This window comes from Hemitrygon akajei, chromosome 23 (assembly GCF_048418815.1).
Source record: "Hemitrygon akajei chromosome 23, sHemAka1.3, whole genome shotgun sequence".
Lineage (NCBI taxonomy): Eukaryota > Metazoa > Chordata > Chondrichthyes > Myliobatiformes > Dasyatidae > Hemitrygon > Hemitrygon akajei.
In genome coordinates, this window is record NC_133146.1 from 4,872,199 (window position 1) to 4,896,595 (window position 24,397).

General features: G+C 41.3%; 1 protein-coding gene across 4 annotated transcripts in view; it reads right to left on the minus strand.

Annotated features, from left to right (window-relative positions):
* The window catches only part of LOC140715125 (VPS10 domain-containing receptor SorCS1-like), a 1,248,501-nt gene that overhangs the window by 193,159 nt on the left and 1,030,945 nt on the right, over positions 1 to 24,397 (minus strand). For all 4 annotated transcript variants that reach the window (XR_012096067.1, XM_073026870.1, XM_073026869.1 and 1 more), the window contains exons 8-12: positions 23,147 to 23,236; positions 19,190 to 19,369; positions 10,710 to 10,856; positions 9,542 to 9,644; positions 6,048 to 6,136 (exon numbers count right to left, since the gene is read on the minus strand). Coding sequence is in view for 3 of the 4 variants with exons in the window: in XM_073026870.1 (XP_072882971.1) it covers positions 6,048 to 6,136; positions 9,542 to 9,644; positions 10,710 to 10,856; positions 19,190 to 19,369; positions 23,147 to 23,236 (609 nt within the window). In the remaining variant the exon portion in view is untranslated. The remainder of the gene's footprint in view (positions 1 to 6,047; positions 6,137 to 9,541; positions 9,645 to 10,709; positions 10,857 to 19,189; positions 19,370 to 23,146; positions 23,237 to 24,397) is intronic.

Genomic DNA, 24,397 nt, shown 5'->3' on the forward strand with positions numbered 1-24,397 from the left:
CCAGCTGGTGGAGTGGTGCCGCAGCAACAACCTGGTACTCAATGTCAGTAAGACGAAAGAGCTGATTGTGGACTTCAGGAAGGGTAAGATGAAGGAACCTGTACCAGTCCTCACAGAGAGATCAGAATTGTAGAGATTGAGCAGCTTCAAGTTCCTGGGTGTCAAGATCTCTGATGATCTAACACGGTTCCAACATATCAATGTAGTTATAAAGAAGGCAAGACAGTGGCTATACTTTATTAGGAGTTTGAAGAGATTTGGCATGTCAACAAATACACTCAAAAACTTCTGTATTTGTATTGTGGTGAGCATTCTGACGGGCTGCATCACTGTCTGGTGTGGAGGAGTTATTACACAGGACTGAAAGAAGCTGCAGAGGGTTGTAAATCTAGTCAGTTCCATCTTGAGCACTAGCCTACAAAGTACCCAGGACATCTTTAGGGAGTGGTGTCTCAGAAAGGCAGTGTCCATTATTAAGGACCTCCAGCACCCAGAGCATGCCCTTTTCTCATTGTTTCCATCAGGCTGGAGGTACAGAAGCCTGAAGGCACACACTCAGTGATTCAGGAAAAGCCTCTTCCCTTCTGCCATCTGATTCCTAAATGACATTGAATCTTTGGATTCTATCTCACTTTTTTTAATATACAGTATTTCTGTTTTTGCACATTTAAAAAAAAATCTATTCAATATATGTATTGATTTACTTGTTTATTTATTTTTTATTTTATTTACTTTTTTTCTCTGCTAGATTATGTATTGCATTGAACTGCTGCTGCTAGGTTAACAAATTTTATGTCACATGCCGGTGATAATAAACTTGATTCTGATTCTGAAAAAGAATTTCAGGATGAATATTGTATACAATGCTCTGACATTAAATATACCTATTGAAAACAAAAATATTACCCTCATTCCTGTCAGCTAGAACATGCAAATCTATCTGCCCACCTTCTTATACAGAATACTGGAGACTCAAGCAGCACATGCAAAATGCTTATTTGATACTTGAGAAGACAAAGAACAAATGAGTACTCCCAGAGCAGCCCATCTCCACTGCCAGACTCTGATGTTTTTGATTAATTTGATAAATGATTTTTTTCTCTTTGTATGAATGGGCCAATTATCTTGTTTTTAGTAATCACTCATTTCCAATGTATCATTCTGCCAAGTAAAGACCCAGAATGGTTGTACGTGGAAGGTTATTAATTATATAAGGAACTGGACAAATATTTACTTAAGTGGGATTGATGGGTCTGGAATTACTTCCATTTAGACAAAATCACATCATGCTAAATTGGATTAGAGTGTTTCACACAATTAATTATCCTGAGAATGTGGTAACTGCTGTTACTTACAGAGACATCAATAAACAAATGAAAATATTGACACAGATGAACCAACTCTTGAAAGAAAGTAGTGAATATAGAACATTATCATAATGTCAAGGAGAAATAAAACTCCTGTTTCTATAAAACTGACCTTCTGTCAAACTAAAGATGATCTTTTGTGATGAAATTAGTCAGAGGTCAATAAAATTGGAGGTTAGTGTTGAGAATTGTTTGTCAGTCTTTGTCTATTTATCTATAGTTTTTTTCCTGAAGAATTTATTGTTTTTCATTTGTTCCCTGTAAATGCCTGCAAGGAAATGAATCTCAATGTAGGATATGATAACAGATAGATAGATAGATACTTTATTGATCCCAATGGAAATTACAGTGTCACAGAAGCAGTACAAGGGCACAGATGTACAAATATTAGAAGAGAAGTAGTGAGAATAAAAAAATAAGTTGTCACAAACAGTCTGACAGGAGGCGGGTCATCAATGCCCCAGCTATTGGTTGACTCATTATAGAGCCTAATGGCCGAGAGTAAGAATAATCTGATATAGTGCTCTTTGGAGCAGCGCAGTTGTCTTAGTCTTTTGCTAAAAGTGTTCCTCTGTTCAGCCAAGGTGGCATGCAGAGGGTGAGAAACATTGTCCAGAATTACCGGGATTTTCTGTAGGATCCTGTGTTCTACCACAGCACCCAGTGTGGACAGTTTGACTCCTATAACAGAGCCAGCCTTTCTAATCAGTTTATTGATCCTGTTGGCATGACCCGTGTTGATACCATTGCCCCAGCACACCACCACATAGAAGACTGTACTGGTGACAACAGACTAGTAGAACATGTGAAGGAGAGGCCTGCATTGTCCAAAGGACCTCAGTCTCCTCAGGAAGTAGAGATGACTCTGGTCCTTCTTGTACACAACCTCTGTGTTGGTGCTCCACTCAAGTGCCCCCCAAGTACTTGGAGGTCCTCACTATCAATAGTAACAAGGAGCAGTGCAGGCTTAGTCTTTCTAAAGTCCATCAGTATCTCCTTCTTCTTACTAATGTTGAGCTGCACATGATTCAGCTTGCATCAATTCTTCCACCAGGGCCCTGTATTCATCTTTCCATCCTCCCTTTATATACCCAACTATGGCTGAGTCATCAGAAAATTTCTGCAGATGACATGACTCAGTGTTGACACATAGATTTATAATAAATTTCCTTAGAATTTCAGGAGATTTCTGTCTTTGGTTGTCATTAGGGAGAGATTGAACAGTTCTTAGTCTTCTTGGAAATTTTGCTTGTTAATTCAACTGATCTCTCTAATACATTGGCAATGTAATTCCCAGTGGTGGTACAGTACTGTAGCAGATAGCAACAGGCTTTTACAATGCCAGCAATTCCACCACTGTCTGTGAGAACTTTGTACTTTCTACCCGTAACCATATGGGTTTCCTCCAGGTGCTCAGGTTTCCTCCCACATTCCTAAGATATACATCTTAGTAAGGATTAATAAGTTGTGGGCATTCTACGTTGATGTTGGAAGCATAATGACACTTGCAGGCTAACCCAGCACATGTTTGGACTGTGTTGGCATTAACACAAAGTAATTGGGTATATTTAAAGCAGAGTTTGATAGGTTCTTTATTAGTAAGGGTGTCAAGTGTTATGGGGAGAAAGCAGGAAAATGAGGCTGAGAGGGAAAGTAAATCATCTGTGATTGAATGGTGGAGCAGACTCAATGGGTTGAATTGATTCTACACCTATGTCTTATAGTTTAACAAGAACATGCAAACACAACACAGACAGTACCCAAGGTCAAGACATTCAGAACTTTCTGTTCTTTGTTTGGACTGAGGTAACCCTCATTGCTGTGTGCTCAAAATCACTCTTTATGCCAACTGTCACTTTGAGTTAAAGTTTAGTTTGCACAGGCTTTGGAAGTATTCATTTCTTACATTTGTTAATTAAATTCCTTGACAAAAATTTGTTGAAATCGCCCACATGTACATCTTGCAGTAACTGCTGTGCAATCTAAGTGTAGTCCTTTGTTAGAATATCTGTCCAACTATTTATCAAAAAACCTTCAAAAAGATCTTTTTGATGCTGTGCAACATCCTGGTGAACAATGAAGTGTTTCTTTATCAGGAGAAGTTTTCTGAATTAATGACAGGATGAGATATTGCTGATCCACTCTTGGATCCTGTTTATAGACACAGTAGCATAGCAATTCCACTGTGATCAGCCAAACCCCTATTAGAACCACACAGTCATATGCCAGAACCTTTGGCCCCACCAATCCATGCTGTTCATCAAACACTACTCCTGCTCTATCCCATTTTAGTCTTCCCTCATTCCTACTAATTCCTTACAGATTCTACCAGCCACCTACACATGGGAGGCAATTTACAGTCACAAACTCAATGACCAGCCTGCCTATCGGTGGGATATGGGAGCAAGCCACAGTGCCTACGTGACCACAGAGAGAATGTGCAAACTCCACATAGAAGACAGGATTGAACCCAGCATGCCAGAGAAGAGAAACACTGACGTTATTATCTACATAGCTGTGCTACCAGCACAAGATGTTTTACCAACCTTTTAACCTTCTTTTTGATCAATATAACCCTTCCCCTCTACATATCCCAGACACTCCATTTTCCAATGATTCATATGCCTATCTAAGAGTCTCTTAAATGTCTCTAATGTATCTGCCTCTGTTACCAGCCCCAGCAATATGTTCCAGGCACTTACACTCTGTGTAAAAAAACCTACCATTGGCATCTCCTCTAAGCTTTTCTCTGCTCTTCTTAAAGGATGTCTTCTGGTATTAGCGATCGCCACCCTGTGAAGAAGGTGCTAGCTATCCACTCTATCTAATCAAATTGTACCCTTTATCAAAACCCATCAGACTGATCATTAACTCTACCACCGGCTTTTCTGGAACCATACTGGCGAATGCTTTGGGGGGAAGATATTCAAATGCCATGGTAGCATAGCAGTGAGCAGGACACCTTACAGCACCTGCGATCACTGATTGAAGTTCAATTCCCACCACTGTCTGCACATTCTCTCGTGGCCGCATGGGTTTCCTCCCACATTGCAAAGGTGTGCAGTTAGTGTTAGGATTAGTGAGTTGTAGGCATGCTACGTTGGCGCACAATCTTCAGTCTGTGTTGGTTGTTGATGCAAATGCCGCATTTCACTCTATGCTGTGATGTTTAGATGTGACAAATAAAGCTAATCTTTAAAAAAAAATGGCCTCAGCGCATGTGAGCTCAGAAATAAATGAAAACATCTGGACTCAGTAGGGTTTGTCCAACTACACTGTGCATCAAATTGTGTCAGTAATAGCAACTGGGCCAGTTTTGACTGCTTCCATCATGCCTTTCACTTAAGTTTCCAGGGAAAATACAAGATTCATTTTACTTGAGGTTACCTGCCTAGAAATTCACTTGGTTGTTCCTACTGACAGTGGATGAAATTCTAAACAACATTCTTCAGAATGTGTCAGGCACATCTTTTTTTTAAAATGTATTGATATAAACGTCAGTTGTAAATTGGCTCAGTGAACGTGTTCACATTTCTGAATCAGCAAGTTATGGCCTCAAACCCTCCAACATGAGTGGAAAACATCAATACTGCCGACATCTTGTCAAAGGTACTGGCTTCTGGATCAAGCGATTAACCAACACAGCCTTTTAACTCTGACAGCATGCTCTCCAGTGTCCTGGCAAACATTGTTCCTCTGGCTTAACGGCTCAGCTATCTCATTGCTTTGTTCTTGAGACCTTTGTGTACGGCTGCTGTTATTGAGGCTGCCTGCAAGATGGCAGGGCAGCACAGGAATCAATCTGGGCTATTGTTATGTTCAGATGGGATTCCAACTTCAGTTATAGTCACAAGGATGGGAGCTTCACACCAGTGGCTTGCTTCATAGATATTCTTCCAAATAAGAACACAACAATGAGCAGCTGGAGTCGGCCATTTGGCCTGTCAAACTTCCTCCCCACATTCATTAAGACCATGGCTGATCTGGCCATCTACTCAACTCCACCTATCTGCCTTTTCCCTGTAACTCCTAATACCCTTAATCTGCAAAGGTGTATCTAACCATGTCTTTAATATATTGAGTAGTCTCTACTGTTTCCCTGGGGAGAGAATTCCACAGATACACTATTCTCTGGAAAAAGCAGATTCTCTTCATCTCTGCCCTATATTTATTCCCCTGAGGCTATGTCCCCTCAGTTACCAGTAAAAACAACTTTCCTGCTTCTGTCTTATCTACTTATCCCTTTAATTCTCTATGTTTCTATACGATCTCCTCTCATTCTTCAGAATTCCAGTTAGTAAAGTTCCAGGTGACTCAATCTCTCCCCAAATGCTAACCTCCATCTTCAAATTCAATCGGGCAAACCTCCTCCAAAGCCAGTGTCTCTTTCCTCAGGTAAGTAGACCAAAACAGCACGCAGTATTCCAGGTAACATCTGAACCTGTTGTTGCTCTCAAACCGAGAAGATCACATGTGGTAACAACACAACGTCAGGAGGTTAAAACTGTTATCACAAAATCAACAAACTGCTGGGAGATTTCAGATGGTCAGGCAGCAACTGTGGGGGGGGGGGGGGGGCACAGATAAACAACGTTTCTGATCAAGGTTATGCGTCTTAACTTCAATTGTGTTAGCTCAGCCCTGGTTCATGAGCAGTAAACTTCTTGCTGTCACCATTACCTGTCTCCAAGAGTTTCCCCCGTCTGACGAGATGAACATATTGCTGCTGGGGCTGTCCGGGTCCATTTGTAGGTCGGGGCCAACGTTGCCTGAAATTCAAGTAAAGCCACCAGAGTTCAGATCTGATTGCACAAGAACAGTTTCAATCCACAGCTTCAACCTGGCCACGACCTCAAAATGCAAGAAGACAGAAGACAATGAAGTTTTTTGAAATGCTGTGACTACTTTCTTTAATATTAACTCCCAATAGAGGGACCTATTTATGTCTTGCATTGATCAGGTTGAAAATCCATACATCTGCCAGGTCCGGCTGAACATAAGTTAAAGGTACAGCACCTGTAATTCTACCTGAGCATGCTCCTATCTGATTACACAAATCTTAAATTGTTAAACTTCTGGCAACGGCTTCCCCTTCTTCCCTTTTCCCTCTTCTAACTCCTCTTGATCCACTTGGCCCCTTCAGCCTATTTCTTTCTCCTCCACTTGTGCATCGACCATCATCCATCTCACCAATTCCACCCCACACCACCTTCCCAATGTATCACACCTGACCTTCCTCTCCCGCCACATTCCATCATTTTCAGTCCTTCGTCATTTCCCCCAATCACCTTCCAGCTTCTCGTAAACATGTTGTGACGAAGGGTCTCGGCCCGAAACATCGACTGTGCATTTCCACAAATGCTGAGTTCCTCCAGCGTGTTGTGCGTATCACCTTCCAGCTTCTGACACCATTCCCACTCTCCGCCCTGCCTCTCACACAGATCCACCTATCACCTCCCAGCTTCTGACACAGATTTCACTCTCCCCAATGCTCCTCACCCCCTCACCTAGATCCACCTACCTCTTGATCCAGTTTTTTTTTAATTTAGGCAGTCCCCTCTTATCTTTCAGTTCGGATGAAAGGCCTTAAACCAGAAATATAGACTATCCATTTCCCTTCACAGATACAGGCTGACTTGTTAAGGTCCTCTGACACTCTGGCTGTTGCTCTGTCCAGAGGCCTGACTCTCGAGTTCCGTACTCTCACAAAGGGTGGAAATGAAAGGGAATCAATAGTTGCTAACAGCACAAAGGCTCCTTTCAGGTAATTGTCCCCTAGATCACTGCAAAAATGCTTCCCTTTGTTCTATGGTCCACTGTCCTCTCCTTTAATATTACTTCTTCAGCCCTTTACCTCTTCTACCCATCACCGTCTCACATTGTGCCCTTTCATCCACCCAGCTACCTTTCCCCTCACCTATCACCTGCCACCTCCTTCTCCTCCTAACCACCCCCCACATTCTTATTCTGTCTCAGCACAAACCATTGTCTGTTCATATTCCTCCATAGATGCTGACTGACATGCCAGTTCCTCCAGCACATGGTCAATTATTTAAATTATAATGATTTAAACAGATACAGGACATTTTATCAGTTTGTTCACGAGCATCTTAGAGGAAAAAAAATTGCACAAGTTCACACTCAGGGAAATGAGGTCATTTGACAAGAGATATGAAAAACAAGATAGCTCATTAAAGTGGAGTTCTGGCACAGATAACATTGGCTGTTACTTCTCTCCTTTCGATCCATCCCTGCAGCCTGGGGAGATGTCAGAAAGACCTGGTGTTAAATTTCATTCTATTGCTGACACTGGCTGAAAACTGTAGATTCTGGTGAAAAAACAGTGCAATTTTAAATAGTCTCTGCAGTCCACTGCTTTTGGGACTACCAATAATATTAGTGTGCAGAGGATCTTTGAACTGTTTCCTTGGTGAATAATTATGGATAAATTTGCAGTTAATATCTATATAGAAAACCAATTCATTATCAGATTTTCCGAATGAGCAAATCCTAGGCCATTTAAGAAGAGGAATTAAACACATCATGATAGGACAAAGAAGAGGACTTCTTCTTGTGGGTCAGTTGTCTCAGGAAAACTTTAGTGTCACTTTTTCTGATACACCTCCTCTAAGAGGAGCTTAACCTTGTGGTTTGGAGGTTTGTCTGCCTCAATGACCCAGGGAGCTATGTTGGCAGGAGTCAGGGCTTTAAGTTTTGGCTCTTGGCAATCCTTCTACATCTGAGTGCGACAGTGTTCCTGAGTCTCCACCCAGAACTTGGATGACCTACAGTAGTGAAAATCAAGAGGAAGCTACTGACATGATGAAGGAAGCCCTGAACATCACTGCTGCCCTAAATACCAGTGGCATAATGGCGTAATTAGTGATGCACCTCTGACAACAGCACTTTGCACTGATGTAACATCCACAAAACTGTAAAATGTGTTATCAAACAAACATTAGCATTGCAAACATTATGACAGACTTGGTTGAAGACACACAGCAGAATAGAGGAAGAAGGGGCTTAGAGATAGAGAGATTTAGGGAGGGAAGTCCAGCACAGAACAGTGTAACGCAGTACAGGCCCTTCAGCCTACAATGTTGTGTTAACCTGCCTCAGGATCAGTCTGACTCTTCAGTGTCTGGGAATGCAGAAGGACTACCACAAATGATGGGAAGGAGGGAAACAGAGATGTACTGCGGAATGGGACTTCAGCCTTACAGTAGGTCTTTCCCAGCTCAAATCGGAGAATGGAACGTGGAGAAAATAGCTTTGAGAATACCAAGTAGCATCCCAGGACTGGGCGAGTGGGTCAATAAGAGGGCTGCAACATATATCTTGGATCAGTTTTCTTTTAATTGAAGTTTCTTAAAGTACAAGGGAAAAGAGGCACAAATTTCCACCTGAACCAAATGTGGGGTACATTAGGGACTGACCAATTGTAGTAGGGAATTCGAAAAATGGCTTGTGTCCTTTGTTCTGAGCACAATCCATTTGGAATTCCCCTTGGATAGGATCATGAATTAGGAACTAGGTGGAAATGAATCCAGGGATGAACTGCATCAGCCAGTACTCCCTTGCCTGGAAATAGGTGGCTGGTTGAATGAGGTTTAATGATCGAAAAACCTTCAATAAATTCGTCCAAACCACACTGAGGATGGATGTAATTCTGAATCGGTACATTTAGAGATACATCACAGTAATGGGCCCTTCTGACCGAATGAACACATCACCCAATTACACCCATATGACCAATTAATCTACTAACCTGTATGTACTTGGAATATGGGAGCATTCCAGGGCGCCCGGAGAAAAGCCCCACTGTCATGGGGAGAGCGTACACACTCCTTGCAGACAGTGGCGAAATTAAACACAGACTGCTTGTACTTAAATAGCACTAAACGCTACGTTACTGTATCACCTGGGAATGTTAATAAAGTTTCCCACACTGACTCACAGTTGCTAGGATATGATTCTGTACTCTGTCAACAGCAAGGGAGTATCATAAGTGTAACGTGAAAAGCTTCAGGAATACCTTTTTCTAGCGCAATGCACTGCGTCATGATCTGGCCTGTATGAACAGTCTACAAGACAAGCATTTCACTGTATTTTGGTACATGTGACAATAATAGCAATCTCAACAAAATGGAAGCCTAATGCGAGTGATACAGTACCTGAAGCCACAATGATGCCTGGGGCCGAGTACTTGCTGCCAATGTTGCCTGATGTATACGGATTTGGTGCCACATTCAGGTGCAGATTTAAGGAGCAGTATGGCTGTAGACAAGGGTCACAGTATGACTTAAACCAGATCATTATCATCAGACAGCTACCGCATATCAATGGAGAACTCAACTTTTAAGAATCCACATTCACGCTGCATATTACCCATGAGGAAAACAGCCCGATTGATAGGAACTATTAGTGAAGGTTTACAAAAGCAAAATACTAGAAATTTGAACAATTAAAAAAAAATGATGGAAATGCCCAGCAAAACAGATCTGTCATAAGTAACTAACCAACATTGATTCGCCACATTTTATTTTTTTTAATCTCAGGTTTCGACATTGAATTCCTGCATCAAGCATTCTTTTTCCTGTACGTTTAAAAATAATGTCATCATGATTTAAGAGGAACTATTGGCCCTGTACTAAGTCTCATGAATGTGTTCTCAAATGAGACTTCTGGCATGTGAGGCAATTTAACCTAATGCCATATTGGTGAAGGTGGTGTCCACCCAGAAGGAGAATTGAGGCACCAAATCATGCAGCCGGGTTTGACTACTGCACCATCACTTGGGCTTAACTTTGCATAGCTGTGAGAGAATTTGGTAGCTGAAAGGACATCTACCAGTGCCATTTAAGGAGACCACCGGCTGTTTACAGGTTGTCAACCCAGTGCATGCTCCCCAAGCTCAGATATGCTTCTGGATGGTTGTTGATCTCTGAAGCAAAAGTTAATTTCACACAACTTTCAACTTTTTTGTTACCTCTTTTGATGTGTGAAATCGCTGCACCATATTGCCAGTTAATGGCAAGAAAAGGACAAGAAAAGCTTGCAGTCTTTTATTCAATAAAGTTTCAAACACAATAAAAATGTCAGTAAACATACAATTAGTGTTGACCTATCATCTTACTCAGTTACTGGTGGCTCTAAGACCAGACTGACCATGATGTTCAGTCTCCTTCTTGCATTGCCTGGATTTGTCCAGCATACATTATTTTAAACTAAAGATTCATTAAAGAGTAAGGGGAATTCCTTTTCAGTTCTGACCACTAGGACTGACTGCGTGGAGTTTGCACAGTGGGGTGAGGGTACGGGAAACTAGATGTGATGGCTTACCAGAAGGCAGTGAAGGTCCTTGCCTCGCAGATCTGTGGTGGGAGCCTCCAGAAGTCGCCAGTCTCGTCCCTTATTGTACGTGATGAAGGTCCTGACCTGCTTTTGTACCTTTTTATTAGCCAAGAACATTCCCTTTATCCCTGCTACCTAGGAAAAATGGTTACAATTGAAATACCATCAACTAAAATGGGGGTTAGTTTTAAAACCACATCCAAGTCAACTCAGTCAAATTTTGAGCAGCACACACAGAATGCGCGAGGACCTCAGGAGGCCACACAGCATATATTGTCCTGAGGAAAGGTCACGGCCTGAAGTGTCACGGTCGTGCCACCGTAGCGGTTACCACAACACTATTACAGCTTGGGGTGTTCCGGAGTTTGGAGTTCCATTCTGGCACTGCCTGCAAGGAGCTGTTACGTTCTCCCCGTGACCTGCATGGGTTTTCTTCGGATGCTCCAGTTTCCTCCCATAGTCTAAAAATGCACCAGTTAGTAGTGTAACATGCCGTAAGGTTTCACTGCTAATGTAATGGTTTCTCTGTAGCAGCAATGTTTGGGCTTTGACTAGAAATAACGGGCTTTGGAATGCTGGGACTATCCAATGAGAGAAATGTTGTTCTTTCTTGTGAGTCTGGAAGAGAGATTTTCAAGGTTTTTTGCCAGGGAGAGATGAGGAGAGAAGATGCGAATGGAGAGAGTTGGTAGACCACCGGACAGAGTGGACTTGGAGCGAAGGTCCGAAGTTCAGCGATGATAGGAGGAGGTCGATGGTGGACGAGCGGCTTATCAGTGAGCTCCAGCATTGTGCAATAGACTGTTTCATGAGAATGGGCCCTTTTCTTTTCAATTTTGTTTTCTTTCCCATCCATATAGTCAAAGTTTAATCACATATTGTGTACTGTTTGTAATTTCAGGGTACTGACCCGTAACAGGAGACACATGGCTCAGCATCCACCCAAATGAGATTTCTTAGGTATGGCTGGGCCAAGGGCTCTCACCCCCTGTATTAAGCTGCCAACTGAAGTGAGAGTTTCATTACTTATTATAAATTAGGGGGGGCGTCACGTGATGACGTAGGGTCGAGACGTTGGGAATCCAGCTCCCTCGTAAAAAGTAATGAAATAGGGTTTAAATGAAGAAGAGTTAACAAATAACTACTAGAAACTATTTATAAGTAACTCAGGATTATCTTTTGACTTGGCTCCTAAACTGAGACAGAAGAAAGCTACTACTTCGAAGACTGCGCAAATCGGCGGAGAAAAAGGCCTAACCGTCTCGGTGAAGCCTCGGACTCAAGTTGGATCTCCTCCCAGCGAAGTGCATGGCACTTCTGATGATGCGGGACCGGAAGTTGCAGCAATGTCAGCGGTCTCCAAGAAGAAACGGCAAGAACAGCGCATGCACAAAAGTATGCATGAACAGAGATTAACAAAACTACAAATCCCAACTACGGTTGGAAGTGAATCGGAAGTGGAATCAGACTCTTTGGGAAATTCAGAGGAAGAAGAAGAGGAAAAGAAGGAAGAGATTAAAGGAGACATAAAAGATATTCTGATATATATTATGAATGAATTAAAAGCTATAAGAAGGATGTAGAATAAATTCGATAATGTGGTGGAAAAACAAAAGAAGATGGATAATAAAGTTAAAGAGATGGAAGTAAAAGTGGAAGAAAACACTGGAAGAATAGCTAAGATAGAAGACAATAATCTTGCCTGGACAAGAGAAAGAAAATGGATGTTGAAAAAAATAGATGCGCTTGAAAACTCTAGTAGACGAAATAATATCAAAATTGTTGGTCTTATGGAAGGTTCAGAGGGAGAAAACCCAATAAAATTCTTTCAAGAATGGATTCCGAAAATGTTAGAAATGAAAAAAGGAAGCCAAGTAATTGAAATTGAAAGAGCACACAGAGCTTTAAGATCAAGATCCAAATCCAAGATCAATTTTAATAAAATGTTTAAGGTATCAAGATAAAGAAATGATCTTGAAGGCAGCTATTCAAGGTGCTAAAAAGAGAAATGGGCCATTGATAATAGGAGGGAAAAGAGTTTTTTTTTTATCCAGACATAAGTTACGATCTTCCGAAGAGGTGGAAGGAATTTAATCCAGTGAAAAAATCTTTATGGGAAAAGGGCTATAAATTTTTATTGAGCTATCCAGCAAAATTGATAATTTTCCTGGATAACGAAGAAAGAACATTTTTCGTTGATTACCGGAAAGCGGAGGAATTTGTACAAGAATTACCTGATGTCCACGAAGAAGTAAAGAATTATAGAAATGAAATGGACTAATGATGAAGACTGAAACAAGGTTGAACTTGATGGACATTTATTTAAAAAAAAAGTTGAGGAGTATTAATTGGGAGTAGAGACATTAATTTTTTTTTTCTTCACTAATATATTTTCGTTTTTTCTGCGGGGGAGCTGGAAGAGCTCCTGATCGATGGCTGCGTGTTTCACGTGTACAATCATGGCGATTGCCATGACCCGTAAAATGGGGGGGTAATGTTGTGTTCTTTTTATTCGCAACATTAGTGGGGGGGGTACTTTGTTTTTTTTTCTTATGTATTAGTTATCTTTCTTCTATTTTTCTTCTTTTTTGCCTGGATGGTTGGGGAGAAACTCATAGCAACATGGAGAATTTTAAAGAGTTCCCAAGGTATTATGAATGATTAATTTACTTATTTTTTTAAGTTTTAATGTTAATGGAATTAATGGACCTGTGAAAAGAAAAAGAGTTTTAACATATATTAAGAAAATGAAAGGAATGATATATTTTTGAAAATTTGGCTCTCATACCTACAAAAGATAGGATTAAATACATAGGTCCTTTGAAGATTAAATTATAAAGTAATTGGGGAAAGTAAGAATAAATATTAAAATTATTTTGAACTCCATGGAACATGTGGGGATCCTCCAATATCCAGGCAATCTTTCTCTTTTTTTTTCTTTCTTTAGATAAGGGTTAAGGGGGGGAGGGTTAAGGGGGGGAGGGTTAAGGGGGGGAGGGTTAAGGGGGGGAGGGTCAATATAGAAAAAAAAAGAGAAAAGTAAAACTTATTGTAAATTATCCTGTGGTTAGGCGAGGATTAAATTGTTAGGTTGCTGGGCAGTGCGGCTCATTAGGCTGAATGGGCTGCTCCACTCTGTATCCATATATTAAAATAAATAAAAGAAATAAATTAAAGAAACACTAATTGTTTATTCGTCCACAGGTGCTGCCTGACCTGCTGTGTTTCTCCAGCATTCTGTGTGTGCTGTTCTAGATTTCTAGCATCTGCAGAATCTGTTGTGTTTGAATGGGATTTTGGCATGGATCTAACCCATCTCATGATCATCGCTTCTCACAGCTGGGGGATCCACCATCAGCCTTTTATGGCAATCAGTTATAAAACAGTGTCAGACAGCCTGTGTATGTGAAGAGCTTTCAGCCTGGCTGACTCAGCGACCCAGGCTGTGCTGTACACCCTTCTCCGTGGATTGTCATCTTGTCGTGGCGGAGAAACTTGTGTGGTCCTGAGATCCTGAGAGCGATGCCGTCTGGAGCTATGCCCCTGTTAGGGTCACCCATGGCAGTAAATCAAGGGTAAGGTCCCTGAAAAAGAACAATCCAAACAAAACCTCAACGGTGGAACAGGCGGACGAAGTTACTTCGAACTCAATGGCTGTGAAGGCAGATGAAGGCTGCAACAAATCCATCAGCTCCAGTTGTCGTGGCTTCCGTGCCATTGGAATCAGTTGGCTGATTTGTGAAGTATCGTGTGTTTCTTGGAGTGTAACATGAAATACACGTTAAACAAATACACGCACAGACATCTTCACTCTGTGGACCACTTCTTTAAGCCACTTGAGAGCCCATAAATAGATCAACGGAACGAAGACCATCATCCTCGACCTCGAGGGGTAGCCATGACAACGACGATGACTGTACATTCTCCTACACTCCCAACAACTTCATTATTTTATTATTTGCCATTGCTTCCATTTTCACGTAAGGAATTCCCTGGAATGAGTCTTAAATATATCTTTTCCAACTATGAATAATAGAATTTTTATGGCGTTGGTTCTGAAGCCATTTTCTGATCAAAGGTTGCCTTTGGACCAACAGAAATAGGCCAATCAGCAAACAATGATGTGCCAGACTAATTAAACTAAGGATCCTTTATACCATCTGTCTGCTCATGACCCATATCCTGCACAGTCCCCTTGAAAGCCATCTTCATACCTGCCTCCAAAACTACCCCTGTTACTATATCCCATGCACCCACCACTCTGTGTGTTGTAACTCCAAAACATTAAACTGATTGAAAGCAAAAACAATGAGCTGGGAGTAACCTATATAAGTTTTGTTTTTACCGTTTGTACTGTAAGCAAGTCATACACATATGACATGGTAGCACATAACATATGCAATTCACAGTTTTACATACAAGCCATCATGAAGAGATGATTGATTAAGAGTACTTAATCAATCAATATATTTACACAGTATACAATATAATACAACTACTATATAGAGATCTGCAGCATGGTGAATTTTAAATTGCCCCATTCAGGCCTAAAGATTTCATTGCTGTGGAGGATCTCTTACACTTGTGGGATAATGTCTTTCCTGACAAGGAGGGTGTCACTCTGCTTGACAGGTAAGGCTTGTGATTGTGAAACCATCTCAAGTTCTGGGGTTGCCTCCGTGGTAGTAGGAGGAATTGACTCTGGGGCTGCAGGACGCAGTTCTGTCAGATCTGAATACATTTCTTCTGGACGTGTCAACAGCCCAAACAATGCATGGAAAGCTTCACTAGATGATATGGATCATAATGTGTGAGGATAGCGTTTGACACCACCATTTCTTTTATCTTTAGGAAATCCACCTCACACGTCTCATTCATTGACAATTCTTCCTTTTCTCTAGTAATGATTTCAAGGGCTGGAGCACAGTGGCCAGGTTTGGCAGGAACCTGTAATTGACAAATCTTAAAAAGGACCACAGCTGTAACATGTCCTTTAGCCTGGGGCATTCTCCACAAACATATAATTCTTGTGTGTTAATAGTGTGACCACAGTAAGCAATGCTTAGTTTAAAAAATTCAAACTCGCTGTGTCACGCTCTGAGCCCATAATCTAATCTTTTTAACACTGTCTTGAGATTTTGGAGATCGTCCTTGTCATCCTCACCAGTAATAATGATACCATCTAGGTAATTCTGAGCACCTGGGCAGCCTTGCAGCTCTTGTTCAAGAGCTTCCTGCTGGAAGGCAGTGCAGATGCTACTCCAAAAATAAGCCTATTATGGTGATAAAGCCCTTTGTGAATGTTTATGGTGAGAAACACTTTGGATTCTTTTTCCATGTCCATCTGTTGAATTCACTTTGATGAAGTGTTTCCCTCCAGAAAGGTTTGCAAAGATACCCTCTATCCTGGACAGAGGGCATTAATCTATTTTCAGTACTGGGTTGATGGTGGCCTTAAAATCACAACACACCCTAATAGACCCATTATTGTTAGTTACTGGGACCACTGGCAATGCCCATGGGCTCCACTCAAACTTGGAAAGAATTCCTTCAGCCTCCATTTGATCTAGCTCACTCGCTACTTTATCACAAATGGTATAAGGAACCAGATGGGCTTTGTAAAACTTGGATGTGGCATTTTCATTTAACACAATTTTACCCTTGATATATTTGAGTTTTCCAAAGCTGTCATTGAACACTGCTGTGCCATTATCCAGGACCTTTCTTAATTCACTTTCCATCGACTCTATTACAGGGGATGTGGTAGGCATATGATGAATAGATTTTCAATCAAGTTGTACTTGTCTCAGGCCCCACAATGCTGGCCCTTCTGTTTTTACCACAGATAACCCCAATGTGGCTTGTTGGTTGTTGTATTTCACTGTTACAAATGTCATTCCCACAGAAGTTATCTTTTCTCCAGTGTAAGATCTCCACTGGATATCTGCAGGCTTCAGTTCAGTATCTTTGTACTCACGTGCAGACCCCAGTCAGCTCGGATTGACAACAGCATCTCCTCCAAAATCTCCATCAGCACAGGTGCACCACAAGGTCGTGTGCTTAGCCTCCTGATCAACTCACTTAACACTCACGACTGTGAGGCTAAATGCCATATTTAAGTTTGCTGATGACGTCACTGTCGTAGGCTGAATCAAAGATGGTGAGAAATCAGCACAAAGGAGGGAGATAGAAAATCCGACTGAGTGTTGTCACAACATCAACTCAATGCCAGCGAGAGCAAGGAGCTGATTATTGATTTCAGGAGAGGGGAAACTGGAAGTACATGATCCAGTCCTGTTCAAGGGATCAGAGGTGGAGAGGGTCAGCAACTTTAAATTCCTCGGGGGTTATCATTTTTCAGATGACTGGGTTTGGCCCAAGTACAATTGCAAAGACAGCACAGCAGCACCTCTACTTCCTTTGGAGGTTGCGAAGATTTGGTATGACATCAAAAACTTTGAAGAACTTCTATAGGTGTGTGGTGAATATATTGACTGGCTGCATCACAGCCTGGTATGGAAACACCAATACCCTTGAATGGAATATCCTAATAACACTATTAGATATGGCCATCATGAATAAAACCCTCCCCACCATTGAGCATATCTACAGGAAAGCAGCATCCATGATCAGGGACCTCACCATCCAGGTCATGCTCTCTTCTTGCTGTTGCCATCAGGAAGAAGGTGCAGGACCCATACCACCAGGTTCACAAACAGTTATTAACACTCAACCGTCACACACTTGAACTAACTGGGATAACTTCACTCAATTTCACTTGCCCCATCATTGAAATGTCCCCACAACCTGTGGACTCAATTTAAGGACTTTTCATCTCATGTTCTCGATATTTATTGTTTGTTTATTTATTTATTATTATTTTTATTTTTTTCTCAACTCAAGCTGGTAAAACCTGAGGTATGGGAATAGCCAAGCACACTCATTTCTCAATTGCTAGGAACTTCTGGACTACTCTAATAATGTTTAGTATTATGGCTTTCTATAGATTTACATAAATATTGCTGTGTAAAGTCTAATTGTAAAAAGCTATTGTGTAGTGACTTTTGGATGATACCAGTTCTACAACTGGGTTTATTGGGACAATGTGTACCCTGTTCATGTTCCGTAGTCTTTCCATTTCTGCTTTTAATTCATCATATTTCTGATGTTCTTCACTTTTTGATTTCTGCATGTTATGTGTGTTTGGAATGGCTATATCTACCCAAATATTGCCAACATATTAAATACACAATGCCGAAAAAATCTTGTCCTGCTAATCCTCTGAACCTACCCCTCTTCACCTTAAATTCATGCCTTCTTGCATTAGATATTTTAACTGTATATACCAGCTGTCTACTCCATCTGTGCCTCTCATAATTTTATAAACTCCTATCAAAGTTCTATCAGAGTATTAGGGTATGGGTGGTTTTTCCATAATGTGTATTTCCATAATTCAAATTGGTTGTAATGTGATCAACACTGTGTCAAAGGCATGGGACCTGACCCACAGAACATAGAACAAAGAACATAAAACAGTACAGCACAGGAACAGGCTCTTCACCACAATGTTGAGCAGAACCAATTAAATTAGTAATCACATGTCTAACATAATTAATCCTTTCTGCCTACACAATCTCCACATCTTCCCATTTTCCTCACATTCATGTGTCTGTCTAAATATCTCTTAAATTCTGCCTCTACCACTTCCCCTGGCAGAGTATTGCAGGCACAGGTCCTCTAATTCAGACAGCATCCTGGTAAACCTTCTCTGCAGAAGCTTCAAAACCTCAACATCCTTCCTAGAATGGAGCAACCAGAACTGTATCTGATAGTCCAGACGATGATAGAGAATTGAAATGAAGTTTATTGTGCAGTTTCTGTGTCATCCCACTCAAATCCAGATCGACCCTCAAAAAGGGCTCACGTGAATCCAGGACCCAAAGGAATTTTTTATACCATCAGTGCTCATGAAGTCTCTAAGAACCAGCTCCCATAGGGAGGTTGAGATGCACTTTCAGATAGATTCACACAATTAGCAGAGATTGGCCAAATCAACTACACAGTAAACACCTTTAAAGATATTTCAGCAAGTTTGCAATAAATGCTCAGGAGAGATCTCCATACACCGGATATAGCTTAATTCACCACTGAAGATTTTGAAATTGCTTTCTGTGTGCTCAAGCTAAAAAGTAATTATTTATAAATCTCCAGAAAAAGTGTTTTGGGTTTTATGGATTTTTTATCTAGCAATGTTTAACCTGGAACTTAATGCTAGTCAAATAACGTTGTTCATTTAATCCATTCTGGCGTTTAGAAACAAATGCATTAACTCCCTTCCAATTTGATGCTGTCTTGAATAACATACACCAGCTAATCACTTGTCATGTAAATGGTCAGATTTTCTTGGCATCATGCTTCCCCAGGTACCTTTATCTCATGTGTGCTGTTGAGAACAGACATTACGTTACCTCATAAAGGTCAATCATAACATTTCCCTCTGGGCCTCGGCTGCTTTTCACATTCTCCAAAGCGATTGTGAAGTGGATTCCTCTTGCATCAGACACATACAGATTATACGTGTCATTTTGGTTCCATTCTTGCACAGCGGCAAAGACTTGGTTTTCATCTGTACTGATAATGTGCATGTCCTGCCGAGACAGAAAAGCAACAGTTCTAAGCTGCATATAGGCAATGCTGAGCCAACAGCAACGCAGTTGCAAATCTCAAGGGAAATCCATGAGGCTTACGATAACTCTGCAAGACTTGTGGCTTGAATGGATCCATTTACCACAAGGGTGGCCAGGGCCGTACACCTGAAGCAAGCCAGATTATGACTCCTATGTTTTGAGAAACAGGCAATGGGGAGAAGGTAGCACACAAAATGTTGAAGGATGTCAGCAGGTCAGGCAGCACCAATGGAAAGGAATAAACAATTACGTTTTGAACTGAGGCACCTCACCAAGATTGGAAAGAAAGGGGTAAGAAACCAGAATAAGAAGGTGGGGAAGGGGAAGGAGTACAAGCTAGAAAGGGATAAGTGAAGCCATGTGGGGGTGAAGGTGGGTAGGTGGGTGGTGAAGGGGAATTAAAGTGAGAAGCTGGGAGGTGATAGGTAGAAAAGTTAAAGGGCTGAAAAAGAAGTTATCTAATAGGATATGAGAATGGACCATGGGGAAAACGGGAAGGATGAGGAAACTAGAGGGAGGTGATAGACAGGAAAGGAGAACAGGAGAAGTGAGAGAGGAGCCGGGGGATAATGTGCATAGCTGGACATGTTGTAGGTGTTTCTAAACAGGGTTAATTCATGGATTTAAATGAGTGGATAATCAGAAGAAATGGACACCAGGTAGTGAATACATTGTAACCTGTTTAACACATTGGCCAAAGTCCAGAATATGTCCTGTGAGTATATTCCCTGGCCATTAACTATGAAGGCAGCATCCACTTCTAATGACTCCCATCACTCTGGACATGCCCTCTTCTCATTACTACCATCGTGAGGAGATACAGAAACCTGAAGACGTACTCAATTCTCAGAAATAGCTTCTTCCCCACCACCATCATATCTTTGAATAGTCCGTAAATGCAGAAACATTAAATGTTATTCCTTTTATTGAATTACTTATTTATTATCATAATTTATAGCAATGATTATGTCTTTACACTGTAATACTGCTGCAAAACAACAAAATTTCAATGATCAATCAATCAGTTTCAATCTAAATCTGACAGTGATTTTGACTGATCTGTAATAATGCATCCACAGAAAGAAAATTCAAACCTAAACCAACAAACTTCAGGTCTGCATCAAATGGTCAACAAGCATCCCCATTTCTAGCAGGCTTACCAGAATTTAGTTATCCATATCTGGTCACCAAATTATAGGAAAGATGTCAACAAAATAGAGAGAGTACAGAGAAGATTTACTAGAATGTTACCTGGGTTTCAGCACCTAAGCTTACAGGGAAAGGTTGATCAAGTTAGTCTTTATTCTTTGGAGCGTAGAAGGTTGAGGGGGATCTTGATAGAGGTATTTAAAATTATGAGGGGGATAGATAGAGTTGACGTGGATAGGGTTTTTCCGTTGAAAGTAGGGGAGATTCAAACAAGAGGAAATGAGTTGAGAGTCAGGGGGCAAAAGTTTAAGGATAACACGAGGGGGAATTTCTTTACTCAGAGAGTGGTAGCTGTGTGGAACGAGCTTCCAGTAGAAGTGGTAGAGGCAGGTTCAGTATTGTCATTTAAAGTAAAATTGGATAGGTATATGGATAGGAAAGGAATGGAGGGTTATGGGCTGAGTGCGGGCCAGTGGGACTCGGTGACAGTAAGCGTTCGGCACAGACTAGAAGGGCTGAGATGGCCTGTTTCCGTGCTGTAATTGTTATATAGTTATATGGTTATATTTCCTCTGGTGTATCTGAAGATATTATGGAACATTCTTGATACGACTATCAGGTTAGGAGACTCAGCATCTCTTTTGCCTGTTACTTAACTATCAGCTAATAGTGATTATCATATGGAAGAAAGGAGACATTGCTAAATGCTTAATTGTGAGGGAATACTTTTCATCATTTTCTCCTAATATTGGAACAAGGCCTAATTCTTTCTGCACTGAAGTTTTATTGAATAACATTCCTAACATAACAAAGAACAGATTAGTTGGTATCGGACCCCATTTCCATCACCTAGACTTTCACCTACAAGTCACACGTACCATCCTGGATTGGAAATATATCACTGGTCCTTCTTCATTGCTGGCTCTAAATCATGAAAGTCCTTATCCAACAACCCAAGCTTATCCAACCTCTCATTACAGGTCACACCCTCTATTCCAGACATTATCCTGCTAATCTCTTCTGCACCTTTTCCAAAGCTCCTACATTGTTCCTGTGGTATGACTTTGTACCGTAGAGTCTCTCCCAGACTTCAACCTATTGCTGACCTATTCCTTGCTCTCATTACCTCTGCTTTTCCCTCCACTTTCTCTACCTGGCTCATTTCAGGGCTGTATAGTTGGATTTCCATTGATTTCACATCAACCAATCTGAGTGATTGGAGAGATTCATAAAATGGAGTCCTGACCAACGAGATGGTAATTCTCCTCATAGTGTCGACACAGAGAATATAGCTAGACTGACAAATTACAATCAACACACACAAAATGCTGGAGGAACTCAGTAGGCCAGGCAGCATCTATGGAGGAACAGTAAGCAGTCAATGTTTCAGGCCAAGACCCTTCACGAGGACTGGAGGAAAAAAGATGGAAAGTCAGAGTAAGAAGGTGGGGGAGGGGTGACAGGAGGAAGAAGCACAGGTGAAACTGGGAAGAGGAATGAAGTAATGAGCGGGGAAGTTGATTGGTGAAAAAGATAAATGGCTGGAGAAGGGGGGAATCTGATATAAGAGGACCAAAGGCCATAGAAGAAAGGGAAGGGGAGGAGCACTAGGGGGAGGTGATGGGCAGGCAAGGAGATAAAGGGAAAGAGGGAAATGGGAATGGGGAATGGTGAAGGAGGGAGGCATTGCCAGAAGTTTGAGAAATCAATGTTCATGCTATCAGGTTGGAGGCTACCCAGACAGAATATAAGGTGTTGCACCTCCAACCTGAGGGAGCTCTCCTCATTGCAGTAGGGGATGTGGAATTGAAATAGAAGGCCACTGGGAAGCCAGTGGACTGATATATCCGAATGGGAATTAAAATAGGAGGACACTTTTTCTGGCAGATGAAGCATAGGTGCTTGGTGAAGCGATCTCCCAATCTACATTGGGTCTCACTGATATACAGGAGGCCACACTGGAAGCACCAAGTACAGTAGATAACCCTAAATGACTCACAGGTGAAGTGTCACCTCACCTGGAAGGACATTAGGGGACCTAAATAGTAGTGAGAGAGGAGGTGTAGGGGCAGGTATGGCACTTGCTCCACTTGCAAGGGTAAGTGCCAAGAGGGAGATCAGTGAGGAGGGACAAATGGGCAAGGGAGTTGCATAGGGAGTAAATGTCGACTGTACTCATTTCCATAGATGCTGGCTGGCCTGGTCAGTTCCTCCAGCATTTTATGTGTGTTGCTTGGATTTCTAGCATCTGCAGATTTTCTCTTGTTTGTGATCTGTCAAATTACAATGATCAGTCAAAGATAAAAACCCAATTCAAAGTCCCGACCAAACTGGTTGAGTATAGTTTTCTTTCTGGCTCCCTCATTAATAGATTCACAAACATAAGATTTCAAAATTCTTATTGTCCTCCCTGTTTTGACTAATTTATGTTTTGTGTGGTGCCTGCGAAGTTGCTGCAATGAAGTTTTTCACTATTCCCATTTCTTTTGTACGTGTCAATAAACTCAGATTGACCTGACGAGATGACCGTGAAGGTGAAGGAAAAGGCTTGCTGATTTCTGAGGAATGCTGACAATGTACAGTTTTTACCTTGGGCAATGAATATTTTGGGAGCTTCATCTCCGCAAAGCTTTCTCTGCGATATGACACGTAGTAGGTTACCCGTCCACCTGATGTTACCTAGGGAACAAATCACAAAGTCGCATAAATTATCATCAGGCAGCAAAGTAATGCTGCACAAATGTACAAGAAAGAACAGGCAAGTGTTTTTGATCTTGCTAATACAAAAGATAAAAAGCCACTTTGAGAACCTCATAATACGTAGACAATGATACGTAGACATAATAAGTACCCGAAATGTGCTGCTATCATACCTTCTGCTTTTCTATCTCTGCTTTTCTGTTTTTCTATCTGTTTGATAATATTCCAGTAACTAGTGAATTTCTGCAGAGATCTGTACTGGGATCTCTGTTATTTGTGATATGCATAAATGAACTGGATGAGTGTAAGTTTGCAGATGACAGAACAATTGATGGATAGTTACAGGAGACTAGAATACAGGTCAGTTGCAGTTGGAGAAATGGCAGACAGAGTTTAAGCTGTTGCACTTTGGGAGACTATAAGTAAGAGACAGAACACAGTTAATGGCAGGACCTTTAACTGCATTGACGTAGAGAGGGATCTTGGTTTCCAAATCCATGGCCCATTGAAAGTGTCTGCACAAGCTGATAAAGTGTAACAAAGGTGTTTGCCGTTATTAGTGGAGGCATTGAGTTTGAGAGTCAGGAGGTCACATTACAGCTTTGGAAAATGGCACATGTGGAGCATTGCATTTAATTTTCTTTGTTTTTTTATTTTGGCATCATGTTCAGTGCAGAAGGTAGGACCAGTTTTATTACACAGAGAGGTAGATGGCTGGAATGTGCTGCCAGAGGTGGTAGAGGCATCTAACAGGCTCGTAGATAAGCACATGAATATACAGAGAATGCAGGGATAAGGACCAGGTACAGGCACAGGAGATTATTGAATTAGCTGTCAATAACTTAATTAGTTCAGCACCATATCCTGTTCCTGTGTTGCACAGTCCTGTCCCATGTGTTATGTTCTAAAGATCACTTCAGGTAAATTTTTGCTGCTATATATAAATGTAACCAGGTGACTGTTGAATATTATTTTTTATTGTTAAGGTGCAGTTATGTATTCACCCTGATAATGCTAAAATAGCTGCATGTGCCTATAAAACAGTGACATCACCATGCACATGCAGAGTAGAAAGAAGAGTTACAATGTTCTAGGAAGAACTGGTCATATGGTGAGAAAAGACTTTCGAAAGTAAGGTAT